The sequence below is a fragment of the Armigeres subalbatus genome, chromosome 3, assembly GCF_024139115.2.
Source record: "Armigeres subalbatus isolate Guangzhou_Male chromosome 3, GZ_Asu_2, whole genome shotgun sequence".
Classification (NCBI taxonomy): Eukaryota; Metazoa; Arthropoda; class Insecta; order Diptera; family Culicidae; genus Armigeres; species Armigeres subalbatus.
This window is the reverse complement of record NC_085141.1, coordinates 294,874,090-294,899,814: the sequence shown is the minus strand read 5'-3', so window position 1 is coordinate 294,899,814 and position 25,725 is coordinate 294,874,090. Positions and strand designations below refer to the sequence as shown.

At 41.2% G+C, this 25,725-nt stretch overlaps 1 protein-coding gene across 1 annotated transcript in view; it reads right to left on the bottom strand.

Annotated features, from left to right (window-relative positions):
* The window catches only part of LOC134224882 (protein jim lovell-like), a 114,047-nt gene that overhangs the window by 53,878 nt on the left and 34,444 nt on the right, over window positions 1-25,725 (bottom strand). The window contains exons 2-3 of the mRNA XM_062704522.1: window positions 23,435-25,185; window positions 16,319-16,453 (exon numbers count right to left, since the gene is read on the bottom strand). Coding sequence (XP_062560506.1) covers window positions 16,319-16,453; window positions 23,435-25,112 — 1,813 coding nt within the window. The 5' untranslated portion in view covers window positions 25,113-25,185. The remainder of the gene's footprint in view (window positions 1-16,318; window positions 16,454-23,434; window positions 25,186-25,725) is intronic.

Sequence of the window (25,725 nt, the reverse complement as noted above, 5' to 3'; positions counted from 1 at the left end):
AATTTCCCCTGGAAATTCGAATGAATTTCCTCTGGAAATTCGAATGAATTTCCTCTGGAAATTCGAATGAATTTCCTCTGGAAATTCGAATGAATTTCCTCTGGAAATTCGAATGAATTTCCTCTGGAAATTCGAATGAATTTCCTCTGGAAATTCTAATGAATTTCCTCTGCCAATGCAAATGAGTCTCGCATGGAAGTTCGAGTAAGCTCTCCCAAAAAATTGGGATAAATTTCCTTCTCGGATGAGTTTCGTACTCGAATGAATTCTTTTTGACAAGCAATAATCATCCGTTGAATTCATTGGTTTCAAGCTTTCCTCCATCGGCTTCAAAGACATCCTTTTTCAATAGTTATTTAACACAGTAAAATCAAAAACAAAAAGTCCTGCATATTTCACCGAACTCGAAAATTTGCTAACAGATTCCTAAAATTATCGCGCACGGGAAACTTCACAAAGCCTCTGACCCCAACCCTACCGGGGCAGTTTTTTTTGCTCTCATACACATGAAAAACGTTGCGGAAGTCTCCTTTTAATGACTTCGGTTGCACCACATCATCAAACACATTCTCGACCTTCCCGCCGACACGATAGGAGAACTTTTCGGTCTTTCGTCGATGTCGCGCAGCACGCATCCTTTTCCTGGCACCTACTCGCATCGCAACGCATCATACGATGTGATGCGACGACTCTTTGGCTAGAGGATGATAAACTTCAGACCAGAGCGTAGCAAAGCGGATCCTTCCTTCCGTCGTAGTCGTCGACAAGTTGAATGTTCATGTAGGTATCATAGGCGATGTGTCTCAACTCATCCTCGCCTCGCAGCCAACCTCGAAGGACGAATCCCGTATGGATGACGATAAAGTTTTTTGATTTTGTAACTCTTCCTCCCCGCCAGCAGGAGATCCTGAGAAAGGGTAATCCTTTTATGGTGATGAAGGCGGTGCAGGCGGACTGGGAGCCCAAACAATTATTGCGAAGCATCAAAACATTTGGAGAGAAGATTAACTTTTTGCCATCTTTCGTCGTACGGAGGCTGCGGATGCGTTTTCTCGCATCACTTGAGACCGGCGTAAGAGGTAGCGAAAAAAACTAAAGTTTAAGTTCGTATGTAACCAGATGAAAGCGATTTCTTTTGTTGTTTTTTTTTCGAGTGTGGATCCGTCGAAGTCAATTTTTGCTCAACAACTTTAAATTCGATTTTTATTGTGTGTAGCAACTTTTGAACCGTATTGGTCACAAGTTCATGTACTGTTTGGTCATTCGATGGAAAAAGACGCGCTGAATCCATGATTAAACTATTTTTGTTATTTTTCTGGTAGCAGTTTATCATTTTAAAGAAATTTTGTCTGAGTCCGAATGGTCGAATATTTTGACATGAATCAATCGACCGTATAATTTAGTTATCTCAAGTTTGTATTGCGAACCATGAGCAGTCTGCCAGTCGTACAGCACTTGATCCATCAGAGTAGTGGCTCGCGACTCACTGTTTAAGAGTCGCTGTGTTGCAAATTTTCCCGTTGTTCAAAGTGAATAGGCTCGGGTTGTTGTGTTTTATTGCCATTCGAAGCGGGTTTGCTGATGCTTTATTTTTAAAATTTCGATTAAACAATCCCACTTCGTCTGGACGGCATTGCGGTTCACCCGCGCCACCAACTCCAGCCTGTCAATAAAACGAAAACGGCTCGGCGGTAGTCATGTGCAACGACGGTCGTTATCGTAGTCGTCGTCGCCGCCACCGTAGTTTGTCGAATGACCTACCCTAGGGCGAAACTTGATAAAACTCAAACTCAAGTGTGCGGCCCTGTTTCAAACTGCAGCGGGAAAACGCTCCTTCCCGTTTGATTGACAGTGTGTTGATGGAGCTCTTACTCATATTTCGGTGGTAGGCACATGTTCAAATTTTCGGCAAGCGCGCGGTCCCACCAACAAATCGATACACCGATTCTTTCCATTACCTAATTTCGATCGCCTGACTCGGCGTGCTCCGTTCGCCAACCCTGGGCTGTCTTCCGTCATTCGTTCGCCATAACTGTTCTAACCAAATCGGTGACTAATCATCGGCCCCACTTTTCATTGGTCCTAATTTTCCAACCGCACGGCAGTCTTCCGGTATTGAACCGTACCAGCAACCGCCTTTCTCTGTGATCTAACTCGTTCCAACGGCAGCTTCTCATCATTCGGAATTGAATCAATTACCGCTCTGTCAACCAGAGATACAGCCCTCTTCCTTTCCCCAAGCCCTGAGCTCGGACTCGCTTTCGGATCACCGGGCCCCGGCAGTGCAAATCCACTGATCGGATGGAATTTTCTTCGTGATTCTTCCTCTGCCCAATTTCGGAGCCGAATCGAAGAATTAGTGCCGTGCACAGCCAAATGGGAACCACGCTGACGGCAACGACGACGAACATCAAGTCAAGTAGCAACCGACAGAAATCGGTATAAATAAAGCACTCTTCTATGCTACCGGAGCCAGACTACCGCGCTGCCTAAAACGTCTACGACGACAACCAGGTTCAGGTTGGTGTACATATTGCAATGAGTGTTGTTCCAATTTTGCTGTCAAAAAATCATAATTCCTTGTTTTTGGATTTGTGCCGTTGTTGTAGCGTGGACTGTTACCACCCTCTCGAGAGCACACGTACAGAGAAATCGAAATCAAAATGCAGTGGTGAAATAAATTTGGCTGTGTAAAGTTTTATTGCAAGAATAATATTCAATACTACATAAACACAGAAACAAACCTAAAATCTTTGATCGATTTTCAAACTTTTTATCGGTTTATGTATATGATGTTTGAGTAACAACATCTCGTAGTATGTTCTCAACCAACAATATTTACTGATTAAGCTATTTGATTACCTTAAGAAGTCGATTGGGATTAAGATTAGAATTTGGTTATTGAAATCACTGAACTTTTTCAATAGCAAGCTTGCTATTGAAGATTTAATTTCTCAAAAGACATCCCATCTTTATTGTGGGTTGATAGAAACTATAAGAGATTTTATGGAAATCGAAATCCACCATTTCACTTACTATCGCTATCAAGCAGTCGATTTCAAATCCCACATGTAGGATATGCAAATAATAACCCTTGTAATAGACCATCATTACGACCAATAACATTGCATAATTGCAATAATCTATCGAATCATCCTCTCGGCACATACCCGTGGGCAATCGCCTCTCTCAATAGAGCACTTAGCCGTATCGTGAAAGGAGATTAAGCTCCGAAAACTGGAAACCTGCACCTCAATCCAGTCAGCCAGTCAGTCAGTCAGTGAGCCGGCACTGCCCAGACCTGCCTCAGACGATCTCTGCAGATACCCAAATACACACACACAGACATACGTGTACTGTCGATCGTAACTCGTGGGAGTTGCACCCTCTTTGATTTACCTTTCCTGGTGCAACGAGCAATTGAGGGAGCAGCTTAGCAAATCAACTTTCCCGCAGGCAAATTGGCTCTGGTTTCCCTTCTTCGGCCCGACCTAACTTGGGAAGATAATAATCCCAAAATTCAAAATTCAAAGGAGAATCGAACTTTAAGCGCCACAAAGCCGATTTTCCGTCTAATATGGTCAATATGGGTGAGCGACTGCAGCAGCAGTGCCCCTTTCTACATATAATCGATTAGCATAGGCATATGCTCGATTAGCGGAGGCGGGTCGACCGGTAGTTCGGCTGCGCTGGGGAAACTGCGCCTCACTACCACCACCCGAAGCAGCAGAGATGATCGATTTCGCAGACGATGTTTACCTTTTCGTTCGGTGCGCTTTGGGTGGGTTAATATAGAGAATGGAGATGCGCTTTTCCGCAGTTAGCTTGTATTGAATGCACGCGCCTTGGTGCACTATGGGAAAATTGATCAACTGAATTTTAATCATATAATAATCATTTAATTCATTTGAAAATCAGATCCATATCCGAGCAAAGGCTGACAACATACAAAACTAGAAAACATAACACATATCGAGATCATACTAGTATGAAAATCCTGCCAGTACTACAGAATTTTGCAAATTTTGTTGTTTGACTTTGTAGTTGACGAATAAAAAAAATATACAAACATGCATCGGTGGAGAGTGGAGAGCTGTTCTAAACATCGGGAGGAAGGAATGATGTGATTGCGTAAAAATTAAAATTAGTCTTTGATCGTTGAGTTTTCAAAAAAAGAATGTGGTGGCAAATTTTCGGCAATGTTAGATTCATCAGTTTTGAATACAAACAAGGTTGTTACGGGGATCCTGAAATATTTTCCGCACGACATAAAATAACGCGTAACCCAGAACTAAATTCTAAACATATACATGTGAAATATCGATTTTGGTTACTACAATTTACTGGACGTCTTCTTTTCAAGTTAGTTTTTTTTTTTAATAATACTAACTTTAAATATGATTTTAAACCCTAACAAGCACCGTTTTCTAGGTGAGATGATAATGATAAAAAAACTGCCTGAGCCACAATTTCTTCTGGAGTAATGAATTATACAACTTTGTCGTAATTACCTTGCGTAGAGATTAAAGAATTATACCATACAATTTCGTTTTTTAAACAAAACTTCTTCAAGTCCTTCTTCAATTCTTTTGACAAGTTTCTTTAGGATTTCATGCAACCACCAATTTATCCGCAATTTCTCGGCAGGAATTGCGGTGGCGTTTGTTTACTACAATTTCTGCCAAAATCTCCGAGAATATCTGCGAATATTCCTGCAGAAATTCACAGATTTATCCCAGAAATGCCTGCGAGGAATGCTCCGGAGGCGAGTTGTCGTGGAAATTATTTTGGAAATAATTGCAGAAATTCCACTGCTCTTGGAACTTCTGCAGAAGTCGCTCCAAAATTGTCTGCGGAAGTTTGTCCAAGAACTGCGGCTTTTTTTTCTTTAGAAATATCTTTTGAAAACCACATTTCAATGTTTGAACGAATTTCAGCGGAAGCATCCTACATACAATAAAGAAACATTTTTTGTTTTCAATTGTTGTATAAAAACTTTTTCGTTCTAGATGAATGCCATGAAAGCAATGTAAAATGTTAAATACTATATAAGAATTCCTGACGAAAAAAAACTTTAAAAAAATATACTATATATCAGGCTGTGGTTCATCCTAAAAGGAATAATCAATCAGAAGCTGACAAATATCTCGGAATTACGACAAATATCTCGGCGCCCCTCTCCTCATACATTTTGAATGAATGCTCAAGAGTGTAATCATGACATTCAATAAGGGCTTGCAAATATCCGGAAAATAATGTGAGTAATTGGCTTCAAACATAAATTTTGCTCTCAACAACATTTGCTAACGAAAATAAAGCCCATCGAGATGGATATTGTCGTTCCTATTTTCAAATAGGGACAAGGCAGGTATTGTCGTGGGGGCTACAACCGACGGAAGCAACGTCCATTTGCTAGAATTCCACTTTATAGCTGAACGTCTATCCTGAGCTTACGATTTGGAACGGATGGGTTTGGCAAAAAAGTGTCTCTTTTATTGGTTTTCGAGACTATGACGAAAAGACGAAAATACCTGCCTCAACCCCAAACGTCCCTTTAGCATTGTAATTGACCATTCTCGTCAAAAAAATTTATTCGCTCAAGCGATTCTTAAATAAAAGATTAAGGACAATCCTCACAGAATCCAAATTGAAAAGCACTCACGCTTTCAAGGGCACACCACTCGATATGGAAGCAACGCACAACTGTCATTTTTATTAAGTCACGCATGCTACGATGCAACAAAACTGGAATAATAAAAACGACAGTTGTGTGTTGCTTCCGTATCGAGTGGTGTGCCCTTGAAAACGCGAGTACTTTTAAATTTGGATTCCGTGAGGATTGTCCTTAAGGTCAACTTTTCCGAAAAACCCATATTTTTTAAGCCCATTTTAAAAAATAAAAAAACAAAAAATAAAAAAAGTGCTGTTTTTTTATATTGGCCTAACATTCGCCCGATTTTGAACGATTGATTTTTTCAGGTGAAGCACTTTTTCGGTCTTTGTTTTCATTTTTTAAAATACCTAGTTAGAGGCTTAAAAAATATGAGTTCTTCGGGAAAGTTGACATTAAATATATCAAATAATCGACTAAGACCATAAAACAATGCTGCTCAAAATAGTGACTTTAGTGACCAACGTTGACGAAAAAAGAGACCAAATAGTGACTTTTATTTGCAGAAATAGTGACCAAATAGTGACTTTCAGTCAGTGTCAAGAGAAATTAAATGGCAAAATCTTTCAAAATTCGAAACATACAAATGACTCAACGTAATCATAAAATATATTACAAATAGAGAACGTTTGTTACCATTACCATTTAAATATATTTTTTTCAGATTTTGATCACGACTTAAGATGCAGAGAAAAACTTTCAAAGCTCCGATAAAATCAAATCGGGGGTTTTTATAAGAAATCTAGGAATTTTAGTAAACTATAATTTCCTAATGAGAATTATTAATTCAGTATTAAACACAGTACAAATTCTTGCTGGAGACCGAAGAATCATTTTATACCTCAATAATTTGTTCAGGGTTCCAAAGAAGTTTATTTACAATATCAAATGGTAATTCAAATACAAAACTAAAATTCCCAACCATTTCATTGGAAATTTTAAAAGTTATGCTACTTTAAATGTAAAAAGGGGAAGGGCCGTTTGGCCGAATACCGTTCGGCCGAATGCCATTTGGCCGAATGTCGCTAGGCCGAATGCCGCTAGGCCGAAAGTCATTTGGGCGTGGTTCAGCCGAAAGGGTCGTTTTCCGAAAGGATCATTAGGTCGAAAGGGTAACTTGGCCGAAAGGGTCGTTTGGCCGGAAGGGTCGTTTGGCCGAAAGGTTCATTTGGCCGGAAGAGTCGTTTGGCCGAAAGGGTCATTTGGCCGAAAGGGTCATTAGGCCGAAATGGTCATTAGGCCAAAAGGGTCGTTCTGCCGAAAGGGTCATTTAGCCGTATGGGACATTTGGCCCAACAGGTCATTTGGTCGAATTGGATATTTGACCGAATAGGACATTTTATCGAATAGGACATTTGACCGAACAGGTTATTTAAAAAGTGAGAAATGAACGTTTATTGTAAACGTCTCACTACTCACTTCTCATTTCTGACTGCTGCGCTGTTACAAACTTCCCTTCGATACTCCAAATAATTCCATTAAATTAATTCAATTTTTTTTAATAATTTTCTCCGGTGATCTCTTTGAAAATTGCACTCCATTGAAACTTTGAAGAGCTTTCCGTAAACATAAATTATTTGTGGAAATTCTGAAGAATAATCTTGACGGACTCAAAGAATTTCCTTCCAAATTCCATATGATTTTCCATTAATTAAAATTTAAATGCATAAAAATGAATTTTTGTCTGCCTGACCCTTATAGACTCGGAAACTACTGAACCGATCGGCGTGAATTTTTTTATGAAGAGGTTTTTGGGACCGAACCGGAAGGTTCTTAAGATGGTTCGAGACCGCTCCTATCTTGGGAAAGGGGCTTCTATGCAAATGAAACACCAATGTCGTCATAACTCGAGAATTATTCAAGCAAATGGAACCAAATCTGGCATGTGGGTGGAAGTTTTGGAATGGAAGATATGTGGTGGTCGGAAACCCCTCCCCTATCTGGAAAGGGGGCCTTACGAAGATATTCCGAAATATTTCACGTGAATTTTCAGAATGATTTTCCGAGGATTCTTTTTAAAGTTTTTTGCAAATTTTGAATCATCCTACAACCCGATTTCGATTTCTTAGTTTGATAATGATTTTTTTTAATAATGTACTTCAGATTGTTAAACATTGTAGAATTAGTGTAATTTTTGCAATTATGGCACTCTTTGGCCATCGTTTTCAGGCGTTAGTCACCCTTTATGACGCAACCTGAGCAGCGCAAATCAAAGAAATACGGTAACAGCTACGTGATTGTGACTGGCTACTTAAGTTTTGCAGTAACCTGTGTGGAACATCTCGAGCAGACAAAAATAGCTCAACAATATCAAATCTTGATACGGATATGGTTGATATAAGACAGCGGTTCTCAACCCCTTCAAACTTTTGTATTAATTTAGTTTCCCCCTATTTTTTGCCGTAAATGAAAATAATAAGCGAGATATACCAAAAATTAACCTTAAAACTCGATGAATTTGGAGACATCTGAGCCTTATAAGCAGCTCTGCGGTTGTAATGAATAGCGTAATAAGTCTTATTTTCAAGGGCCACAGTGTTTGGTCGTAATATTTATGTTAAGGGTTAAGGGTTTGTTACGTGTTTCGCGCCACTCATACGGACAAAATAATTGCTGGAACGGATAAGTGGTTTAGCATTCGGACAGCTCGGTGCACGTTGTGCAAGTCGCGTGTGAAACGGGAAAAATCCTCTGGTCCCGGTCGCATACCACCCGGCGATTCAGCTCAACCGCTGGAGCGAGTCCTTCGGGAGAGCATATCACTCGAGGAGTGTCTTCAATTGCAGTAGTAGACCGAACTGCCACCGAAAGATCAAGGGTGAAAATTGGCCGATGAGTGAAAGCAAGGACGAATATCGCTTTCGAACGGACAGGCACATATCACACCTTGATGCTGGAACGGTTTCACAGCTTTAGATCTTCAAACCCCAACGAGATTCACACGTTTTCGCTCCTCGCACCGGCATCCTGACGGAAAATAGAAGCCCACACAAAACGAAAAGCCGGCCGCGGATCAGTAAATTCCGTTGTGCAACATCACTGAGACGCAGAGATTCGATTTTGACGTTCCGGAGAGCAGCGAGTCCGGGTAACAGACAGCAAGCTCACTTGAGAGGCTACGAAAAGCTAACGGAAAGGCCTTCTAACGAAGGCCTTTCTTTTTCTATTTGATTCCTTTCAACATTCAAAGGGCCCAAGCAACCAAAAATACGGATAAGATGGGATGTTCTGGCTTAATCAGCTTGCACTTTAAGTAATTTTTTGTATAGCTGGAGCGCAAAAGTGAACTTTGAAGTTCCGTTAAGGTGCTTGGAACTGAATGTGAACCAAAAGTGAACCAATTGGTTCGGTCAGGAACGAATTTAAGTAAAACGTGAACTTTTGGTTGCTTGGGGGGGTGCCCTTGCCCGGTATTCACGGAAAGAATACTCAACCATCGGTGTCTGCGAGACCCCACGGCCACGAAGACCACGTCACGACAGGTCGCCCGTAAGTTGGGAACGCTCAAGGCGGATTGGCGAAGAGTGAACCGAAAATGCCGACCATTCGCTCCGTCGCGTGCAATTGTCGAGGACCATTGGTCATGTCGGCGAATTCCCGAGGTTCATCGAACACTACCATCGAGTCATCACATCGTCCGTGCGCAGCATAAGCCCATGTAAGCTCGTTCCAGACCGTGATTATCCTGCCCATGTTAGTCAAATTTTACTCTAACTGTTACGCATTATTATCGATATGGATTACACGCATTTGACTGACGAAGAGGTGACCTACGGGTTAGCTTTACGCCATGTAGTCAACCTAGGTCCAACCACCCATCGAGGAAAAATCCTCCGTCTCAAGGCACTCGTTCAAGAGGAGACCTTGAGAGATAGTAAGCCCACTAGCTCAGACCACATAATGAGCTCACAATCAAACATTGAACATTGTGAAGTTCAAATACACAAATTGCCAATTTGTACTGCAAGTCATTTTGTTATTAAGCAAAGTAAACGGAACAAGTGCTGTGAATGGTGTGACAGTGCAGTGAATCAACCGGCGCAGTACTCAGGAGCAACGCCATTTTTTTGTATCTTTATTAAGGAGACTTTCAGCCCGAGGCTGGCTCATCTCCGAGCAACGCAGAAGAAGACAAAGCCTTTGGAGGAGTTGCAGAGGCAACCACACCAGTTGCTGACAACTTGATTCTGGGAATTCCGCTAACGACATCGAACCAACCACCAGAAATAAATTCGTTTTCGGGCGGGCAAGAACGAGGATTGCTGTTTTCGAGTTCGTTCCAAGCACGCGATAACGAGGGCGGAGGACAATTGAATTCGGATCGGCGAAGCAGCACACCACCACCTCCATATCTATCGCGCGATCATACAGCCTGGAATGACCCGGAAAGTGAAGTAGAACGAGCATGGGAAGCAAGAATAAGGGATATGCAGGACAGAGAACAGCGTCTGCGGGAGGAACACATCAGAATGCGAGATGAACTAGATCGGCTCATTCGCCGAGAACGACCAAGACCAGCGCGAGAGGAGGAACGACGATTACAAAAGGCTAGTATCAGCATAGTATCGACGAACTCGCAGAGCAGGTAAACGCACTGAAGCTGAACATGGAGAAGAACACCCAGATTTGTGAACAGAGTTCATCGATCCGAAGAAGCACGTCAGCAGTTCGGAAGTGAACAGCAAACCAGATTGCAGCCACAACGGCAGCAGTTCATGCAGTCGCAGCAACATCAGCCACAGCAACTACTTGATAGCATACAAAGAACGCAGAGATGGCAATCGCGCCGGGACATTCGAAACTCCAAAGAAGCATTAGCTGACGCTCCTCAGCAAAACTATCGACGGCAGCCGGATCCAGCCAGACGGGAGGATAATCACTACGAGGATCAGCAGGAATCTTCGCGCAACCAACGACCAGTCATGGTTTGTTGGAATTGCGATGAGGAAGGGCACAGATTCATGGATTGCCCGAAACCACAAGCAATTCTATTCTGCTATCGATGTGGGCGAAAAGGCCACTTGCTTCGTAGCTGCTTCACCGCTCCGAAATTCAAAAATTTCAGAACCTAGAATCAATAATTGTCGATCCCGTGTGTATAATCTCTAAAGTGGAATAAAACTTAAAATGTTACATGTTACTTGGGATGCTATCTCTACTGTCATTGTTTTCCGAAACTCTGCTTAAACGACATTGCTTTGAAAGCCAAATTCGGTACAAGACAGAGAGCAGTTGGATGCACACTTTTGGAAGCTCGTTAGCAATCTGGTTCCCACTGGATAGTTCATTGGTTCTGAAACTCATCTCTATTTCACGGTTCTGAGTCTCTAGAAAGTAGATTTCCAAACTTCTTTAAAGAATAATTCCGAGCCCTATGAAGGGAGACTTCAAAGCCTCTTTAAAGGAGCTTCCGAATCTTTTGAAAATAGGCTTTCGCGCCGTTTCAAAAGAGGATTCGGAGCATTGAATAACGGTTTTCGAGCCACTTAAAAAGAGGCTTCCTTTGCATCGTGGAATGACGCTTTTGAGCCTCTTAAAAGTACGCTTCCGAGCCTCTTGAAAGAAGGCTTTTGAATCTTTTTAAAAGAGGCTTCCGAGCTTCTTAAATGGAGGCTGAAAAGTAGGCGTACGAGCCTCTTGAAAGAAGGCTTATTAACAAGCCTCTTGAAAGGAGTTTCCTAGCCTTTTAAAAAGAAGGCTTTCAAGCCTCTAGAAAACAAACTTCCGAGCATCTTGAAGAAGGACACGAGGCCTCTTGAAAATAGACTTTTGAGCCTCTTGAAAGTAGACTATCAAGCCTCTTAAGAGTAAGGGAGCTTCCGGGCTTGAAATGAAGCTTAAAATGAAGCTTCCGGCATTTGAGCTGCTTGGAAGGCTTCCGAGAAGACTGTGCTGGTTGTGGAGGGTAGGATTCAATTGGCTTTGATTTACTAATCATCATGAATATTATGTACAAGACAAAGTTATGAAATAAAAAAAAACGCCGTTATCAAAATTTTATCAATAAGTTTTGATTGGAATTGTAATACGTCCGCCATTATGCATTTTTGTCCGAGGTACCCCCTGGAGCCAGCAAAGGTACCCCCAAGGGTACATGTACCCCAGGTTGAGAATCGTTGATCTAAGAGCTAGTGATTAGCCCCAAATCAATATCTGTGGAATCGGATAAAAAAAGTGCTACTATCATACAATAGTCCAGATTTGTATCACCTACGATATTCAAAAACATGATATTTTAGGCCAATATTATTTTCGGAAAAATGTTATCTTCGAGAGAATAATACTTCCGGGAAAATGTTATTTTTGGGGAATGTTTTAACTTGGAGAATTGGTTTCTAGGGAATTGTATCTCCTTGAAGAATGTATATAAAATAAGAAATGGGGGATTTAAATTATACTCACCGCCAGGTATGCCTAACATTCTCGCCCCATCTATGATCCAGAGAATACGTATTCAAAGTTTTGTTCAAATCGACTCATGCGTTAAAAAGACAATGGGGGTTGACAATGGGTCTGGGGGTGAGAATGGGTCAGCGTCCTCACCAACAGCTTCAAAGTGGGATAACAAAATCTTCCAACAAGCGTCTCTTATATTTCAGTTTTCTTGTCCTCAGATACATTAAATCTATTCCACAAGCATTCTATGTGGTTGAAACAATGGTCCATTCTCACCCCCATTTGACCCATTGTCACCCCCGACGACGGTATAGGAATTTCTGATTTTTTTGTTTGCTTCCAACGGCGATTCTGATCTCAAACCATTAAAAATTTTAATTTTGTCAACCAAATATGTCTAATAGTCCATCCAAATAATCAAATAACCAGATTTAGATCTATCTTAATCCGAAAAACATCCGATGGTGATTTCGGCCATCAACCAACCCTAACAAAAGTTTTTTTTTTACTTGACTGCGTTCGATTCTTACGGTTGATCATGATCAATATCTTTTCCATTTTTTTGGGATGATCTCTTTAATCGTTCTGTCTGGTGCCCTGATGCTATGGACAAAACTTGGGCGGTGCTAAACTCATTGGAAGTTCATATGGAAAAATATATGGAGAAACATCGAAAAATAGTAATTTGAAGCTAGATGGCACCATTTACACTGAAGAACTGTAATACTCCTTCTGTTCTTGCAAAATTAAATACAGAATGTTATGCTTAAAGCCGCGAGAAGATTACTAGACCATCATTTGAAAAGGGCGTAACAGCCAAAATGTATGCCTTCTAATTCTTCGTCTACATATATAGCTGGACGAAGAATCAGAAAAAAAAAACAATTCTGACTGTTACGCCCTTTTCAAATGTTGGTCTAGATTAGAGCTTGTGGGCAATGTTATTAGCATTTTACGGAAGTGTTAAATGAATGATTTTATTACTTTTCTAGTGTAAAAAACCAAACGAAATTTGATCAAACTACACTTCAGACGTTGACCGATTTGACAGAAATTTTGTCCAGAGCACCAGGACATCAACAGAACAGAATAATTTAAAATTAATTTCTCATACGAATTTGAGCCACCCTGCTCTAGAGTTATATTTTATTGATACTCAACCAGGTTTAGTATTAGATCCAAACCATCAACACTCCAGAGTTGAATTTTTCATCTGAGGAGCTCCTAGGCAATTCCGATCATAGGCCGACCCACTTCGGAGTTTATGGATTTTATTGACTTTATTGAACCTACCAGAAATTCGAAGAAATTTCAAGATATTTTCAGGAATGAATACATATTTAGCAATCCCTTCCTCCTCATCGTGTTTTTGTTTTAAACAACTCAAGGTTTTACGTGATTTCCAATGCTTTTTTGACGCCCCTTATGATGAACTTACAGTTCGGCTCCGCAAGAATATATCTTGCAAATATGTAGGGGAAGTGTTCCGATCTCCATCTCACTGTATTGAACATTGCTTTGAATAATAGTGATTTTAGTTCAGGTGCTATATCACATGACATTTCTAGAATTGAATACGACTAGTGTTGTGAAAATACGATAGGTCAAATAAAACATAAAGGTAAAAACACTGCGAATGCAGAGTACTTGTAATATAATTTCCATCTTATTATTTTTCCTTTTAATAGTACAAACACATATGAGCTACTAGTTCGAGATACTCGTTTTCGATTTTTGACCACCTAAACCCCCACAGTGCAAAACCCGCCACTCTCTATCGGGATCTCACCATCGCGTCGGATGCAATGAATCGGAATGGATGGTGGTGCGAGATCGGTTGTGGTGTCGGGCTGGGAAGGACAGGACGCGGGGATTTGTATGCAAATAATGGTGCTGCAATAACGGCACGTGAAAGGTGAAATACCACCCCAGCGCGAGGTTCGACTATTGTTTTCGGGACTCCCCTCGCGCCACAGTCAGTCAGTCAGTGTGCCAATAGAGATGGGCGTCTAACCTTTACCGACCGAGCCCCGGTTTGGGCCTAATCGGTGTGTATGTGTTGCTGGTTGGTTGGTTGGTTGGCAATCGGCAACGATCGATGATGATCGCCGGTCGATCGTCGGGGTGCAGTGCGAGTGTGGGTGGTGGCTCATAGAGTAAGCTTGTAAAATCAGATAAAAATTCATCAATCGGAATGAATTGTCTCAGCTGACTGCGAACAGCGCGGTCGGAATTGCCGAATGCCACCCCGAGGCGGTTTCCCCAAATAGACCGATGCTGGAGCGGCACTACCAGCGGAGAAGGATAAATATTGGCAAAATTACTATCATCAGGTCGGTCGGCTATCGTCGATGAGCGTACGAGGCAGTGACGTACGAACGGGCTTGAGGTTCGATCGAGTGTTTATTCACTATTTGTTTTGATTTGAAAAATATTGCCATTTACTGGCCCAGAAGAGAGGGTCGTTTGGGTTCGTTGCCGGAGGCAGATCGGGAAAGGTCTACCTTCGCGTACCGATGATCTTCTCTGAATGGAGATTTTCAGTAATTGAATAGTCGTTTTGGTCCGTATAATGACTCAATTACTGGCGTCTGGAATGGGGTATTTGGCGAATTGATATGGAAGTCTTGAAGATGCCTCGAAATGGAGGACGTGAAAGCGAGCCTACGATGCATTTAGTGGTGCATGTTTTGAACAGCTTGTTCAAAGCAGTCAAATATACTTTGGCAAACTAATTATTCATAATAATAACTGTACTCACTTCTGCCCAAGGACATGATTTTTAATAAACAATCAAACAGTTATCCTTAACTCATAGTCACCAGAGTGGAAGCGGCAAATTGCCGATGACTTCACACAAGATAACTTCTGCAACCTTTGCCATCGCATATCAGCTTTGGTGTGTATCTTTCCTAACCACATTATTCCTTTTCATGGCTATAGAACGAGCTTGGTTACCTTTCCATCAGGCCATAAACCAAGCCTTATGCAGTGGCACTTGGCCAACTCCACAGGACTATAATGGACTGCTTTGCCTTCCCAAATAAACCAAATACACAAACCACACCACAAGAACGACGACGTACCTCGTACGAGTCGTCGTTCAGCTCGGTTGAACCTTCACATGGATAATCACACACAGTCGGAATGTGAACGTGGAAACCGAATTTATTTGGCAAATTTCCGCCGAAAATGTTGCCATCTCTCTTCGGTGTGTCCTTCGAGCTAGCGAGCAAAATAGAGCACCAGGAAGCACATGCGGGAAGCATGTGGGGTTCCTGTCTTCCCGCTTTGGCTTCTGATGGTGAACTTTGAACCACACCAACTTTCATACAGTAGCTACGGCTGGGCGGGAGGTGCGGAAGGAAGAAGCATGCCTGCGAGCTAGATCGAGCGCTCCAGAACGACGTCGACGACGACACACGCCACGAGTGGAATCCGACCCAGAAGAGACAGACATGTAAGTTTATAAACATCGTTATGAATATGAACATCCGTTATTTTTTCGGCATTCACTGTCTGTGTCCTGCCGCCCCGTCTGATGTGGGAACTTAGTTCTCTTGGCAGAAGGCGGTAGTCGAAAAAAAACTGTGCGATAATTTCATATCCTCTTGCCGGGGAGTGCTGTGTGGTGCTCTCGCACCACGAAAGCAGTCCATCGTTCAGTTTGATAGAGTTAAGCAAAGTTTCAAATCTAGTGGAAAATAACTCTTTTCAGGTGTCGTTTCAGTCGTGTGAGAAGAGCATTGGAATCGCCTATCATGTGAAATTTTTAGCAAGCTAAGAGGAAAATTTAAATTCGTCTTTGCAACATAACATAATTAGCAGTCGTCGGTATTGCCATACAAATGCAAGTGAAGACAATCGTTAAATCACTCAAAATTTTGTTATACTCAAAAAAAATGCTGTAATCCATCTCAAGGTGCATTAATCCGAATTTTATTTTCACTTTAATTTTTGTTTCGACATTGCAACTTTTTTTAACTGTTTTTTTTTCAGATCGGTTACATCAATAACCCCGTAGCAGCGACCGAACCGACTTCGTCTGCAATGCGGTGCAGGCAGACTCTCTTCACGTTCCATCATTAGCCGAAGAAAACATGCAGTCGAATTTTCGGGGCTATGATGGTTGTAATTAATGCACTTTGGGGCACCGATTTAGAAGCCTTCGGACGTGGAAGAGGGTTTTTTTTTAATTGGCACTAGAGTGGCACGCGGCCCGGTTCTGGATTTGGCAATGCTTGTACTTACGTTTCTTCTTCAGATGGAACGGTGGGCCGTCGTGGTGCATTCCACGGGGGTCGGACATTTCCAGCAGCGGGCTGTACATTTTACCGGGGTCCATCCCCGGGGGAAACAGGCCGAGCGGGGAGTCCAGACCAAACACTGAAAATGGTAGAAAAACGGGAAAAGGGTTAGCATTAGATTAAACAACTGGAATTTTTTGTAACTAATTGAAACGGAAGTAACACATTCAATGTAGAGAGATTTTTAATGATTGATTATTTGCTCGAAGTTCAGACACTTATCAGGGAGATAATCTTTTCGATAAATATAATGCCAATTAATTTGCCCCACAGTTGACATTATTAATTAGTTAAGATTTGGATTATAATTTGGGTTTCGAATAGAATTTGATTTTTCGAATAGAATTGAATTTGCACTGGATTGAGAATAGATTCAGAACGGAATTGGATTGAGCTTGGACTGGATTAAAAATAGTTTCAGAACGTACTTGGATTGGATTTGGATTGGATTTAGATTTGAATTTTAATTGGAGTTGGATTGGATTTGGATTGCATTTGGATAGGATTTGGATTGGAGTAGAATTGGAGTAGGAATGGATTTGAATTGGATTTGGATTGGATTTGGATTTTGATTGAATTTGGATTGGATTAGGATTTGAATTTGAATTGGAGTTGAATTGAATTTGGATTGGATTTGGATTGCATTTGGATTTGGATTAGGATTGGATTTGGATTGGATTAGGATTTGAATTTGAATTGGAGCTGGGTTGGATTTGGATTGGATTTGAATTGCATTTGGATTGGGTTTGGATTTGGTTTGGACTGCATTTGGATTGCATTTGCATTGGATTTGATTTGGAGTTGGATTGGATTTAGATTTGATTTGGATTAGATTTGGATTGGATTTGGATTGGATTTGGATTGGATTTGGATTGGATTTGGATTGGATTTGGATTGGATTTGGATTGGATTTGGATTGGATTTGGATTGGATTTGGATTGGATTGGATTGGTTTGGATTGGATTTGGACTGGTTTGGATTGGTTTGATTGGTTTGGATTGGTTTGGATTGGTTTGATTGGTTTGGATTGGTTTGGATTGGTTTGGATTGGTTTGGATTGGTTTGGATTGGTTTGGATTGGTTTGGATTGGTTTGGATTGGTTTGGATTGGTTTGGATTGGTTTGGATTGGTTTGAATTGGTTTGGATTGGTTTGGATTGGTTTGGTTGGTTTGGATTGGTTTGGATTGGTTTGGATTGGTTTGTATTGATTTGGATTGGTTTAGATTGGTTTGGATTGATTTGGATTGGTTTGGATTGATTTGGATTGGATTTAGATTGGATTTAGATTGGATTTGGATTGGATTTGGATTGGATTTGGATTGGATTTGGATTGGATTCAGATTGGATTTGGATTGGATTTGGATTGGATTCGGATTGGATTGGATTTGGAATGGATTTGGATTGGATTTGGATTGGATTTGGATTTAATTTGCATTGGATTTGGATTGAATTTGGATTGGATTTGGATTGGATTTGTATTGGACTTGGATTGGATTTGGACTGGATTTGGATTAGATTTGGATTAGATTTGGATTGAATTTGGATTGGATTTGAATTGGATTTGGATTGGATTTGGACTGGATTTGGATTATATTTGGATTGATTTTGGGTTGGATTTGGAATGGATTTGGATTGGAGTTGGATTGAACAGAAATTAGAAATCAGAAATCAGAAATCAGAAATCAGAAATAGAAATCAGAAATCAGAAATCAGAAATCAGAAATCAGAAATCAAAAATCAGAAATCGGAAATCGGAAATCAGAAGTCAGAAATCAGAAATAAAAAATCAGGAATCAGAAATCAGAAATCAGAAATCAGAAATCAGAAATCAGAAATCAGAAATCAGAAATCAGAAATCAGAAATCAGAAATCAGACATCGGAAATCAGAAATCAGAAATCGAAAATCAGAAATCAGAAATCAGAAATCAGAAACCAGAAACCAGAAATCAGAAATCAGAAATCAGAAATCGAAAATCAGAAATCAGAAATCAGAAATCAGAAATCAGAAACCAGAAACCAGAAATCAGAAATCAGAAATCAAAAATCAGAGTTCAAAAATCAGAGATCAGAAATCAGAAATCAGAAATCAGAAATCAGAAATCAGAAACCAGAAACCAGAAATCAGAAATCAGAAATCAGAAATCGAAAATCAGAAATCAGAAATCAGAAATCAGAAATCAGAAACCAGAAACCAGAAATCAGAAATCAGATATCAAAAATCAGAGATCAAAAATCAGAGATCAGAAATCAGATATCAGTAATCAGAAATCAAAAATTAGAGATCAGAAATCATAAATCAGAAATCAGAAATCAAAAATCAGAAATCAGAAAGCTGCATAAATCAGAAATCAGAAATCAGGAATCAGGAATCGGAAATCGGAAATCAGAAATCAAAAATCAGAAATCAGAAATCGGAAATCAGAAATCAGAAATCAGAAATCAGAAGTCAGAAATCAGAAATCAGAAATCGGAAATCAGAAATCAGAAATCAGAAATCAGAAATCAGAAAAAAGGAATTAGAAATCAGAAGTCAGAAATCAGAAATCGAAAATCGGAAATCAGAAATCAGGAAACAATAATTAGAAAACAGAAATATCAGAAATCAGAAATCAGAAATCAGAAATCAGAAATCAGAAATCAGAAATCAGAAATTAGAAATCAAAAATCAGAAATCGGAAATCGGAAATCAGAAGTCAGAAATCAGAAATAAAAAATCAGGAATCAGAAATCAGAAATCAGAAATCAGAAATCAGAAATCAGACATCGGAAATCAGAAATCAGAAATCGAAAATCAGAAATCAGAAATCAGAAATCAGAAACCAGAAACCAGAAATCAGAAATCAGAAATCAGAAATCGAAAATCAGAAATCAGAAATCAGAAATCAGAAATCAGAAACCAGAAACCAGAAATCAGAAATCAAAAATCAGAAACCAGAAATCAGAGACCAGAAATCAGAAATCAGAAATCAGAAATCAGAAATCAGAAACCAGAAACCAGAAATCAGAAATCAGAAATCAGAAATCGAAAATCAGAAATCAGAAATCAGAAATCAGAAATCAGAAACCAGAAACCAGAAATCAGAAATCAGATATCAAAAATCAGAGATCAAAAATCAGAGATCAGAAATCAGATATCAGAAATCAGATATCAGTAATCAGAAATCAGAAATCAAAAATTAGAGATCAGAAATCATAAATCAGAAATCAGAAATCAAAAATCAGAAATCAGAAATTGAAATCAGAAATCAGAAATCAAGAATCAGGAATCGGAAATCAGAAATCAGAAATCGGAAATCAGAAATCAGAAATCAGAAATCAGAAATCAGAAATCAGAAATCAGAAATCAGAAATCCGAAAACAGAAATCGGAAATCAGAAATCAGAAATCAGAAATCAGAAATCGGAAATCAGAAATCAGGAAACAATAATTAGAAATCAGAAATATCAGAAATCAGAATTCAGAAAAATGTCAATCTAATTGTGAGAGGATCAGACCGAAGTAGCATTAAAGAATAACCATCACATGATTAAGCGAAGATTTTACATAAGTAATGAATAGTGCTTTGTGTTTCATTATGAACAATTGAGAAGTAAAATAAATAAATTTTCTGAAAGCAAATTATTTTCAATTAGGGCACTGTTGTGTCCGTACAGAATTTTGAAAAAAAAAAGGTTTCCGGGGATTACGGGAAAGTCAATCAGAAAAAAAGATTTATTTTTTCATTGTACGCCATCGAACATCAAATTGATATGACTCTCTCGCGTTTCCATTTTCAGGCAGGAGCCACGAAAAAACTAGACCAACCAATCTAAACCTGTGCGGCCCATAACACTTCGAGAATGTTTTCTGGGACACACATTAAACCACTCAATCAAGATTGGACGCAATGTTTTGGCGTTCATAATTGCACCCCCCGCGGTGAGGCGGTCCGCTGCTGTTTGTTACCTTCTGCAGTGCCTCCCACCCCCGACGCCGGCACATATCTCCATATAAATGCCATTTGTCCGAAACTTTAATCACCACTCTCAGCGTGCAACCGAGGCAAGAAAATACATCCTAAATTGCCGAAGGGTCACCTAACGGGCGCGAAAAACATCAACTGTATGGGCGCAATAAAAATTAAGATATTTCCATTGTTTCGGACCGGACCGGCCCAAGGCAGCCGGGCCACGAAATCGTTCTCATAGTCGTCATCAAACCCTGGGAAAACAATGACCATATAAAGATACCTCCCCTACATATACATATTCATTTCGGTTGTGGTAACATTTTGGCACTTTTTGTTTTTGGTTTTCGGGAAAAATCTGCACCCACATCCCACACCACTTGAATTGCGCTTACGTCTCACACTCGAGACGCTCGCGGTCGCATTAAGATTAGGATCGTAAAACGAAGTTTGTCCGCGATATCATCTCCATTTCGTCTGTCGGCGATTCGGCGGACCCATCCGCGGCGCGATGTGTAGATTTTGGGTGGCGGAAAATTCACCGTTAGAGCCACATTTTGGACGGGAAAATTTTCAGTGGGACACCCGGCGAGGTAGGCAGGAGGCAGGGACGTTCATATTCTTTTGTTTTCGGATTACGGCGGGAATCGTTAATGATCCACATACATATACGCGAGAGACACATCGCAACCGATGGATGGTCTCGCAACGCACAATTAATGCCCCGAAAAGAAAAGCAAACGTTGAAACATTCATATTTTGCACCTTAATATATGTGAGAAAAACGCCGAATTATTCCGGCCCGGGCCGAATGCGTGTGCCGTCGCGCTTACGTTCGGATTGCGTCTTCGGCTTCGAGAGCGCGGAAAAGCCGTTTCACTTTGTTTTCATATGGGAATGTGTCCGTTTGTGCGGCAATTGGACCACGCTTCGTGCGGTCGCGATCCGTGGGACCCCCCGCCGCTTCGCTCCGTCGCATCGTGGTGGAAATTCATATCAATTAAAATTGTAAAGAGACTACCGTGCTTGCGGCTTGGGGCGCCGAAGGTTCGAGGGGCAGTGAATGGAAGGCCAACGACTGGCGCAGCGCTGCGTCGGGGTAAGTCGCCGATAAGCAAAAGCGGAGTCGCGGTTTTGGGCAGTCAGTACTCGGTGTTATAAATTATTAATCATTCATTTTTCGGGGCCGAAGTGGTTCGCTTGATGGGAACGAGTGTGTCATCGCCGGTCCGTCCAAGGTGCTCGTTCGGAGCGGTAATTACGTGAGAGCGACGACGGATTCATATTATAAATTGACGGAGAAAATATGTGAGATAAATTGGGCTGAATGGATGAATCGCATTAGTGGAAGCAGACTTGAGTTTCGTCGTTGGTTAGTTAATGCCAATGGGTCTTCTTACGGCACACAAAGATGTTTTGGAATGAAAGAATACATTTGAAGCTAAGTGAGTGTTTATGAATTGATCATTAGAAATGTTTCTCGTATTGACCAGCACAGTAATAGTGACCACGAATGTGGGATCCTGTATCAGGTCATAAAGAATATTTATAAGGTATCTCGAAAGCTTCAACAAAAATTGCTTGTTAAAGTTCCTCAATTTGTGGTCATCCCAATTATTCATTCCCTTATTTTCTTAAAACATATTCCATCATGCGTTGTTCTGAACAAAAGTCTCACACTGTGAGTGTTCACGCGAAAAGTAGAAATGAAGAATTAGAAATTCAAAGTAAGAAGTGAAGTAAGGAGATTTTATTTTCAGTACTCATTTCCTCTTCTGATTTCTAGCATTTAAAGTTTTACTCCCTAAATACCACTTCTTTCTTGATGCTACGAAAAGTGAGAAGTAAACGATAGAAAAACGATGAGACAAACTAGGAGAGTAGAAAGAAAAAAGAAAAAATAAGGAGAAACAATAAATCACGAATATAAAAAAGACTATAAGTAGAAAGAGGAAAGAAAAAGAAATTAGAAAAGAATGAAACAAACAAAGGAAATGAGAGTAAGGATAAGGATAAAAAAATAACAAGAAGAAAGAAAAAGGACTGGATTGGAAAATATAGTGATAAAGAATTGGGGAAAGAAGCAATAAAAAATAAGGAAGAAAGAATAGGAAAGCATTAAGAACGAAAGAGAAGAATAGATCGACAAAAGCGAGAAACCTAAGAAAAATATATAGAAAAAATTGATTAGAATGGATATAAAATAATATAAGTGGTGAAAAAATGAAGTAGGGAAGAGGAAGAAAAACAATAAAAGGAAGAGGAAAGACAATGGATAGAGATGGAAGAAGAACGAAGAAAAAGAAGAGGAAGAAAATATAAAGAAAAACTAACAAGAAATTTGAAAAAACACAAGATACCAAAAAGAGAAAGTGTGAAGATGCAGAAGAAAGGATCAGAAAAATAAAGGAATAATTTACAAACAGAGAAAAACCTCAATATTACCCAAGGATTTTCTCAAAAAAATTCTCCTTAAGTTCCTTTTCTAAAAAAAACCTTTTTAATAGGAATAGGTCCGAAACAAGTTGGGACGTCCGGCAAAATAGATTATTTTGAAATGTGTCAAACCCAGAATTTCAATTCTTAGATTTTTTGAAAAATTCACCAAAATTTATGGCCATGAATATTAATAATCAGAAAACTTTAAAAGGAGGTTCCGCAACATGTTGGGACGTCCGAAAAATTAGAATATTTCTGGAATATATTATTTGAAGCAATCTGCAAATAAATATAAATTATGTTTTTTATTTGGTATCGAATTTGGTATTTCGGCAACGCTACGCCTAAGTATGAAATCTGTCATTAATGGAGGATTAAAAAATGCACTCTACAGACTAAAACGAAACGCAGAAATGAGACACTCGTAAATTTAAAATAATTCGCAGAAATTCTATCTTGGTAAGACGTTGAAACATTGTCTGTCAAATGGCTGTTGAGATGACGGAATCAAATTTCTTAAAACGAACTGGATAACAAAATGCATTTGTTATAAGCCGTTTGATTCTCGAAATTGTGTCTTGAACTTCTCTTTAAGGTGCCATTACTGAGCTGTTCCAATATTTATTTAAAAATCCTGGAAAAAATGCATTTTCATACAAAAAAAATACTCACTGTGCGGCGGTGTCAGCGTCAGCGACGAAACCGACGGCATGTGCGGAAAGGACAGCGGCGAGTGCGGCGGTCTCGGCGCCCCACCGCCGTCCGACTGGTTGAAGAACGGCGGAAAATTTAGCGTCGGGCTGTGTAGAAAATCCTTCGGGCCCAGTCGGCCCTCCTTGCCGGGGCCCATTCCGAGCGAACCGCCGGCACCACTGCCGCCATCCCGACTGGATCCGTTTCCCATTCCCCCCGGGCCGGATCCACTGTTGTTGTTGTTCTTACTGCTACTGCTGTTGTTGTTTTCGCCGTCCGGTGTGAGTCCCGGTGGTCGCAGCTGGGGCGAGGAGTTCCGGTGCGAAAGATGCGCCAGCGGGTGCTGATGGGCGGCCAAGGCCAGGTCCATGTGGTCTAAAAAATGGGACCCGTCGTCGTCGCCGAGCCGATCGTCATCGCGGTCTTCCAGTTTGACTCGTTTCTCCGAGAGGGAGAGGCGCGACGGAGGGTTGTTGTTCAGGTGAAACGAAGGTGGAGGCGATAGGGAACTCATCGAACGGACCAGCGAAGAGCGATTCAGATGCCGGATGTCTTTTAACGAGAGTCGACCAATTGTGGGTTCCGGGGGGCTGTCCTTCAAGCTCGATGGATCCGATAGCCGAGAGCTGCCGTCCTTGTGCGAATGGGAGGAAATGTTTCCGCTGCTGGAACTACTACTGGAGGATGAGGATTTCTTCATGCACAGGTTTTCGGGACCTTCCATTCCTGAAAGACTGGCCGTAGAAGCGGTCGAGTTATTTTTGCTGTCTTTTTCGTTGTCTTCCTCTTTGCTTGGCGTTTTCTGTGGGCTGGAATCCTTTTTGTCATCACTTTCGCTTCTCCGAATGATTTCTTTGATATCGTCATCCTCATCGTCCTGTTCATCGTCATCTTCGCGGTCGATTTCGTTGTCTTCGTCCTCCTTATCGTCGATACAGGGCGGAACGGGGCTGGTGGGTTTACTGCTGAGATCTTGAGGGGCACAGTCACCTGATCGGCGTCTTGGGCGAGCCTGCTTTCGGCGTGGCATTGGAGATGTGCAGAGATCCGGATTGGTCAGGTTCAGAGCAGGGTCGGCGAACACCTGCGGTGGCAGCAGGAGCTTTGGTGTGCTGGCGCTCAGCATGCTCGTCGCCGCGGGGTTCGGGTGCGAGTGGCGGGCATGGTGGTGGTTGAAGTTTGGCGACGGAAGTGACGGCGAAGTTGGCGATATTAGTGAGGAGTCGAGTAGGCTAAAGTCCTCTGGCGACTGCGCTGGAGTCGGTGTGTTTCCTGCTACGGGGTGATCGACTAGTCCACGAACTTGAAGAGATTCTCCTGCTTGAATAAGCACCGACAGCCGTTCCTGGGGAACGCTGATCTCACCGCGGTACATAAAATCGACAATCGCTTGCACAACCCATCCGCGGAAGTCTTTCAACACTATCACAGGATGCTTGCAGGGAGTTTCGGAGAACACTCGTTGAAAGAAGGGCGAGCACGCCGACAGGACGACCTTGTGCGCCCGAATGCTCGTCTCGGCACAGACCAGCGTGACGTCAACGAGAGTTTTGGTTTGCAGCAGAGTGTCGAACGCCCGCAGAATGTGGTTCTGGTGGTTATTCCACCGAAGACTGTAGTGCTCCTGGTCCGTCATGATTTCGTACTTTTCTTTCATCTGGCCTTTAGTCAGGCAGCTGCATGCGCGACAGTTTGCGGAGGGTCTCGTTCAGAAGACGATGTCGCTCGGTCTGCAATGAGAGAGGAAAAGGAAAACTGTTTTACAATGGCGTGAAATCGATCAATGGCAGCAATGTATCGCGTTAGTCGAGGAAATGAAAACAAATTGGATAATGACTTTAGGTAACTGAGCGAACCGTTTTGCGAGTAAAGTTTTTCTTCGCAACGCGGAGCAGCTGGAAATCAAAACCATGAAACCCGGGTAGCGCTTTAATAGCTCAATTTTTCAATTTACAAGGCAAGCATGCACCGTAATTTGCCTAACACGAATGCTTCAGCTATTTAGCGAATGGCACACGCTTCTCGGTGGCAATAAAAACCCACATGCAAAGAGCGCATATATTCCTCCCGCAGTCGACAACCTTGCGAACCATTAGGATCAGCGTGTTTACCCTTAAGAAGAAGGAAAAAAAACCACGGACAGGTCGCTTTCCAGACGAAGAGTAGCACCACGGAAAAAATATTCAATTTATACCTTCCCCATCCTCGGAAGTTGGGCGGCGTGGTTAAGCGACTTCTGCTGCTGCTGCTGTTGCTGCCACAGCGAGATC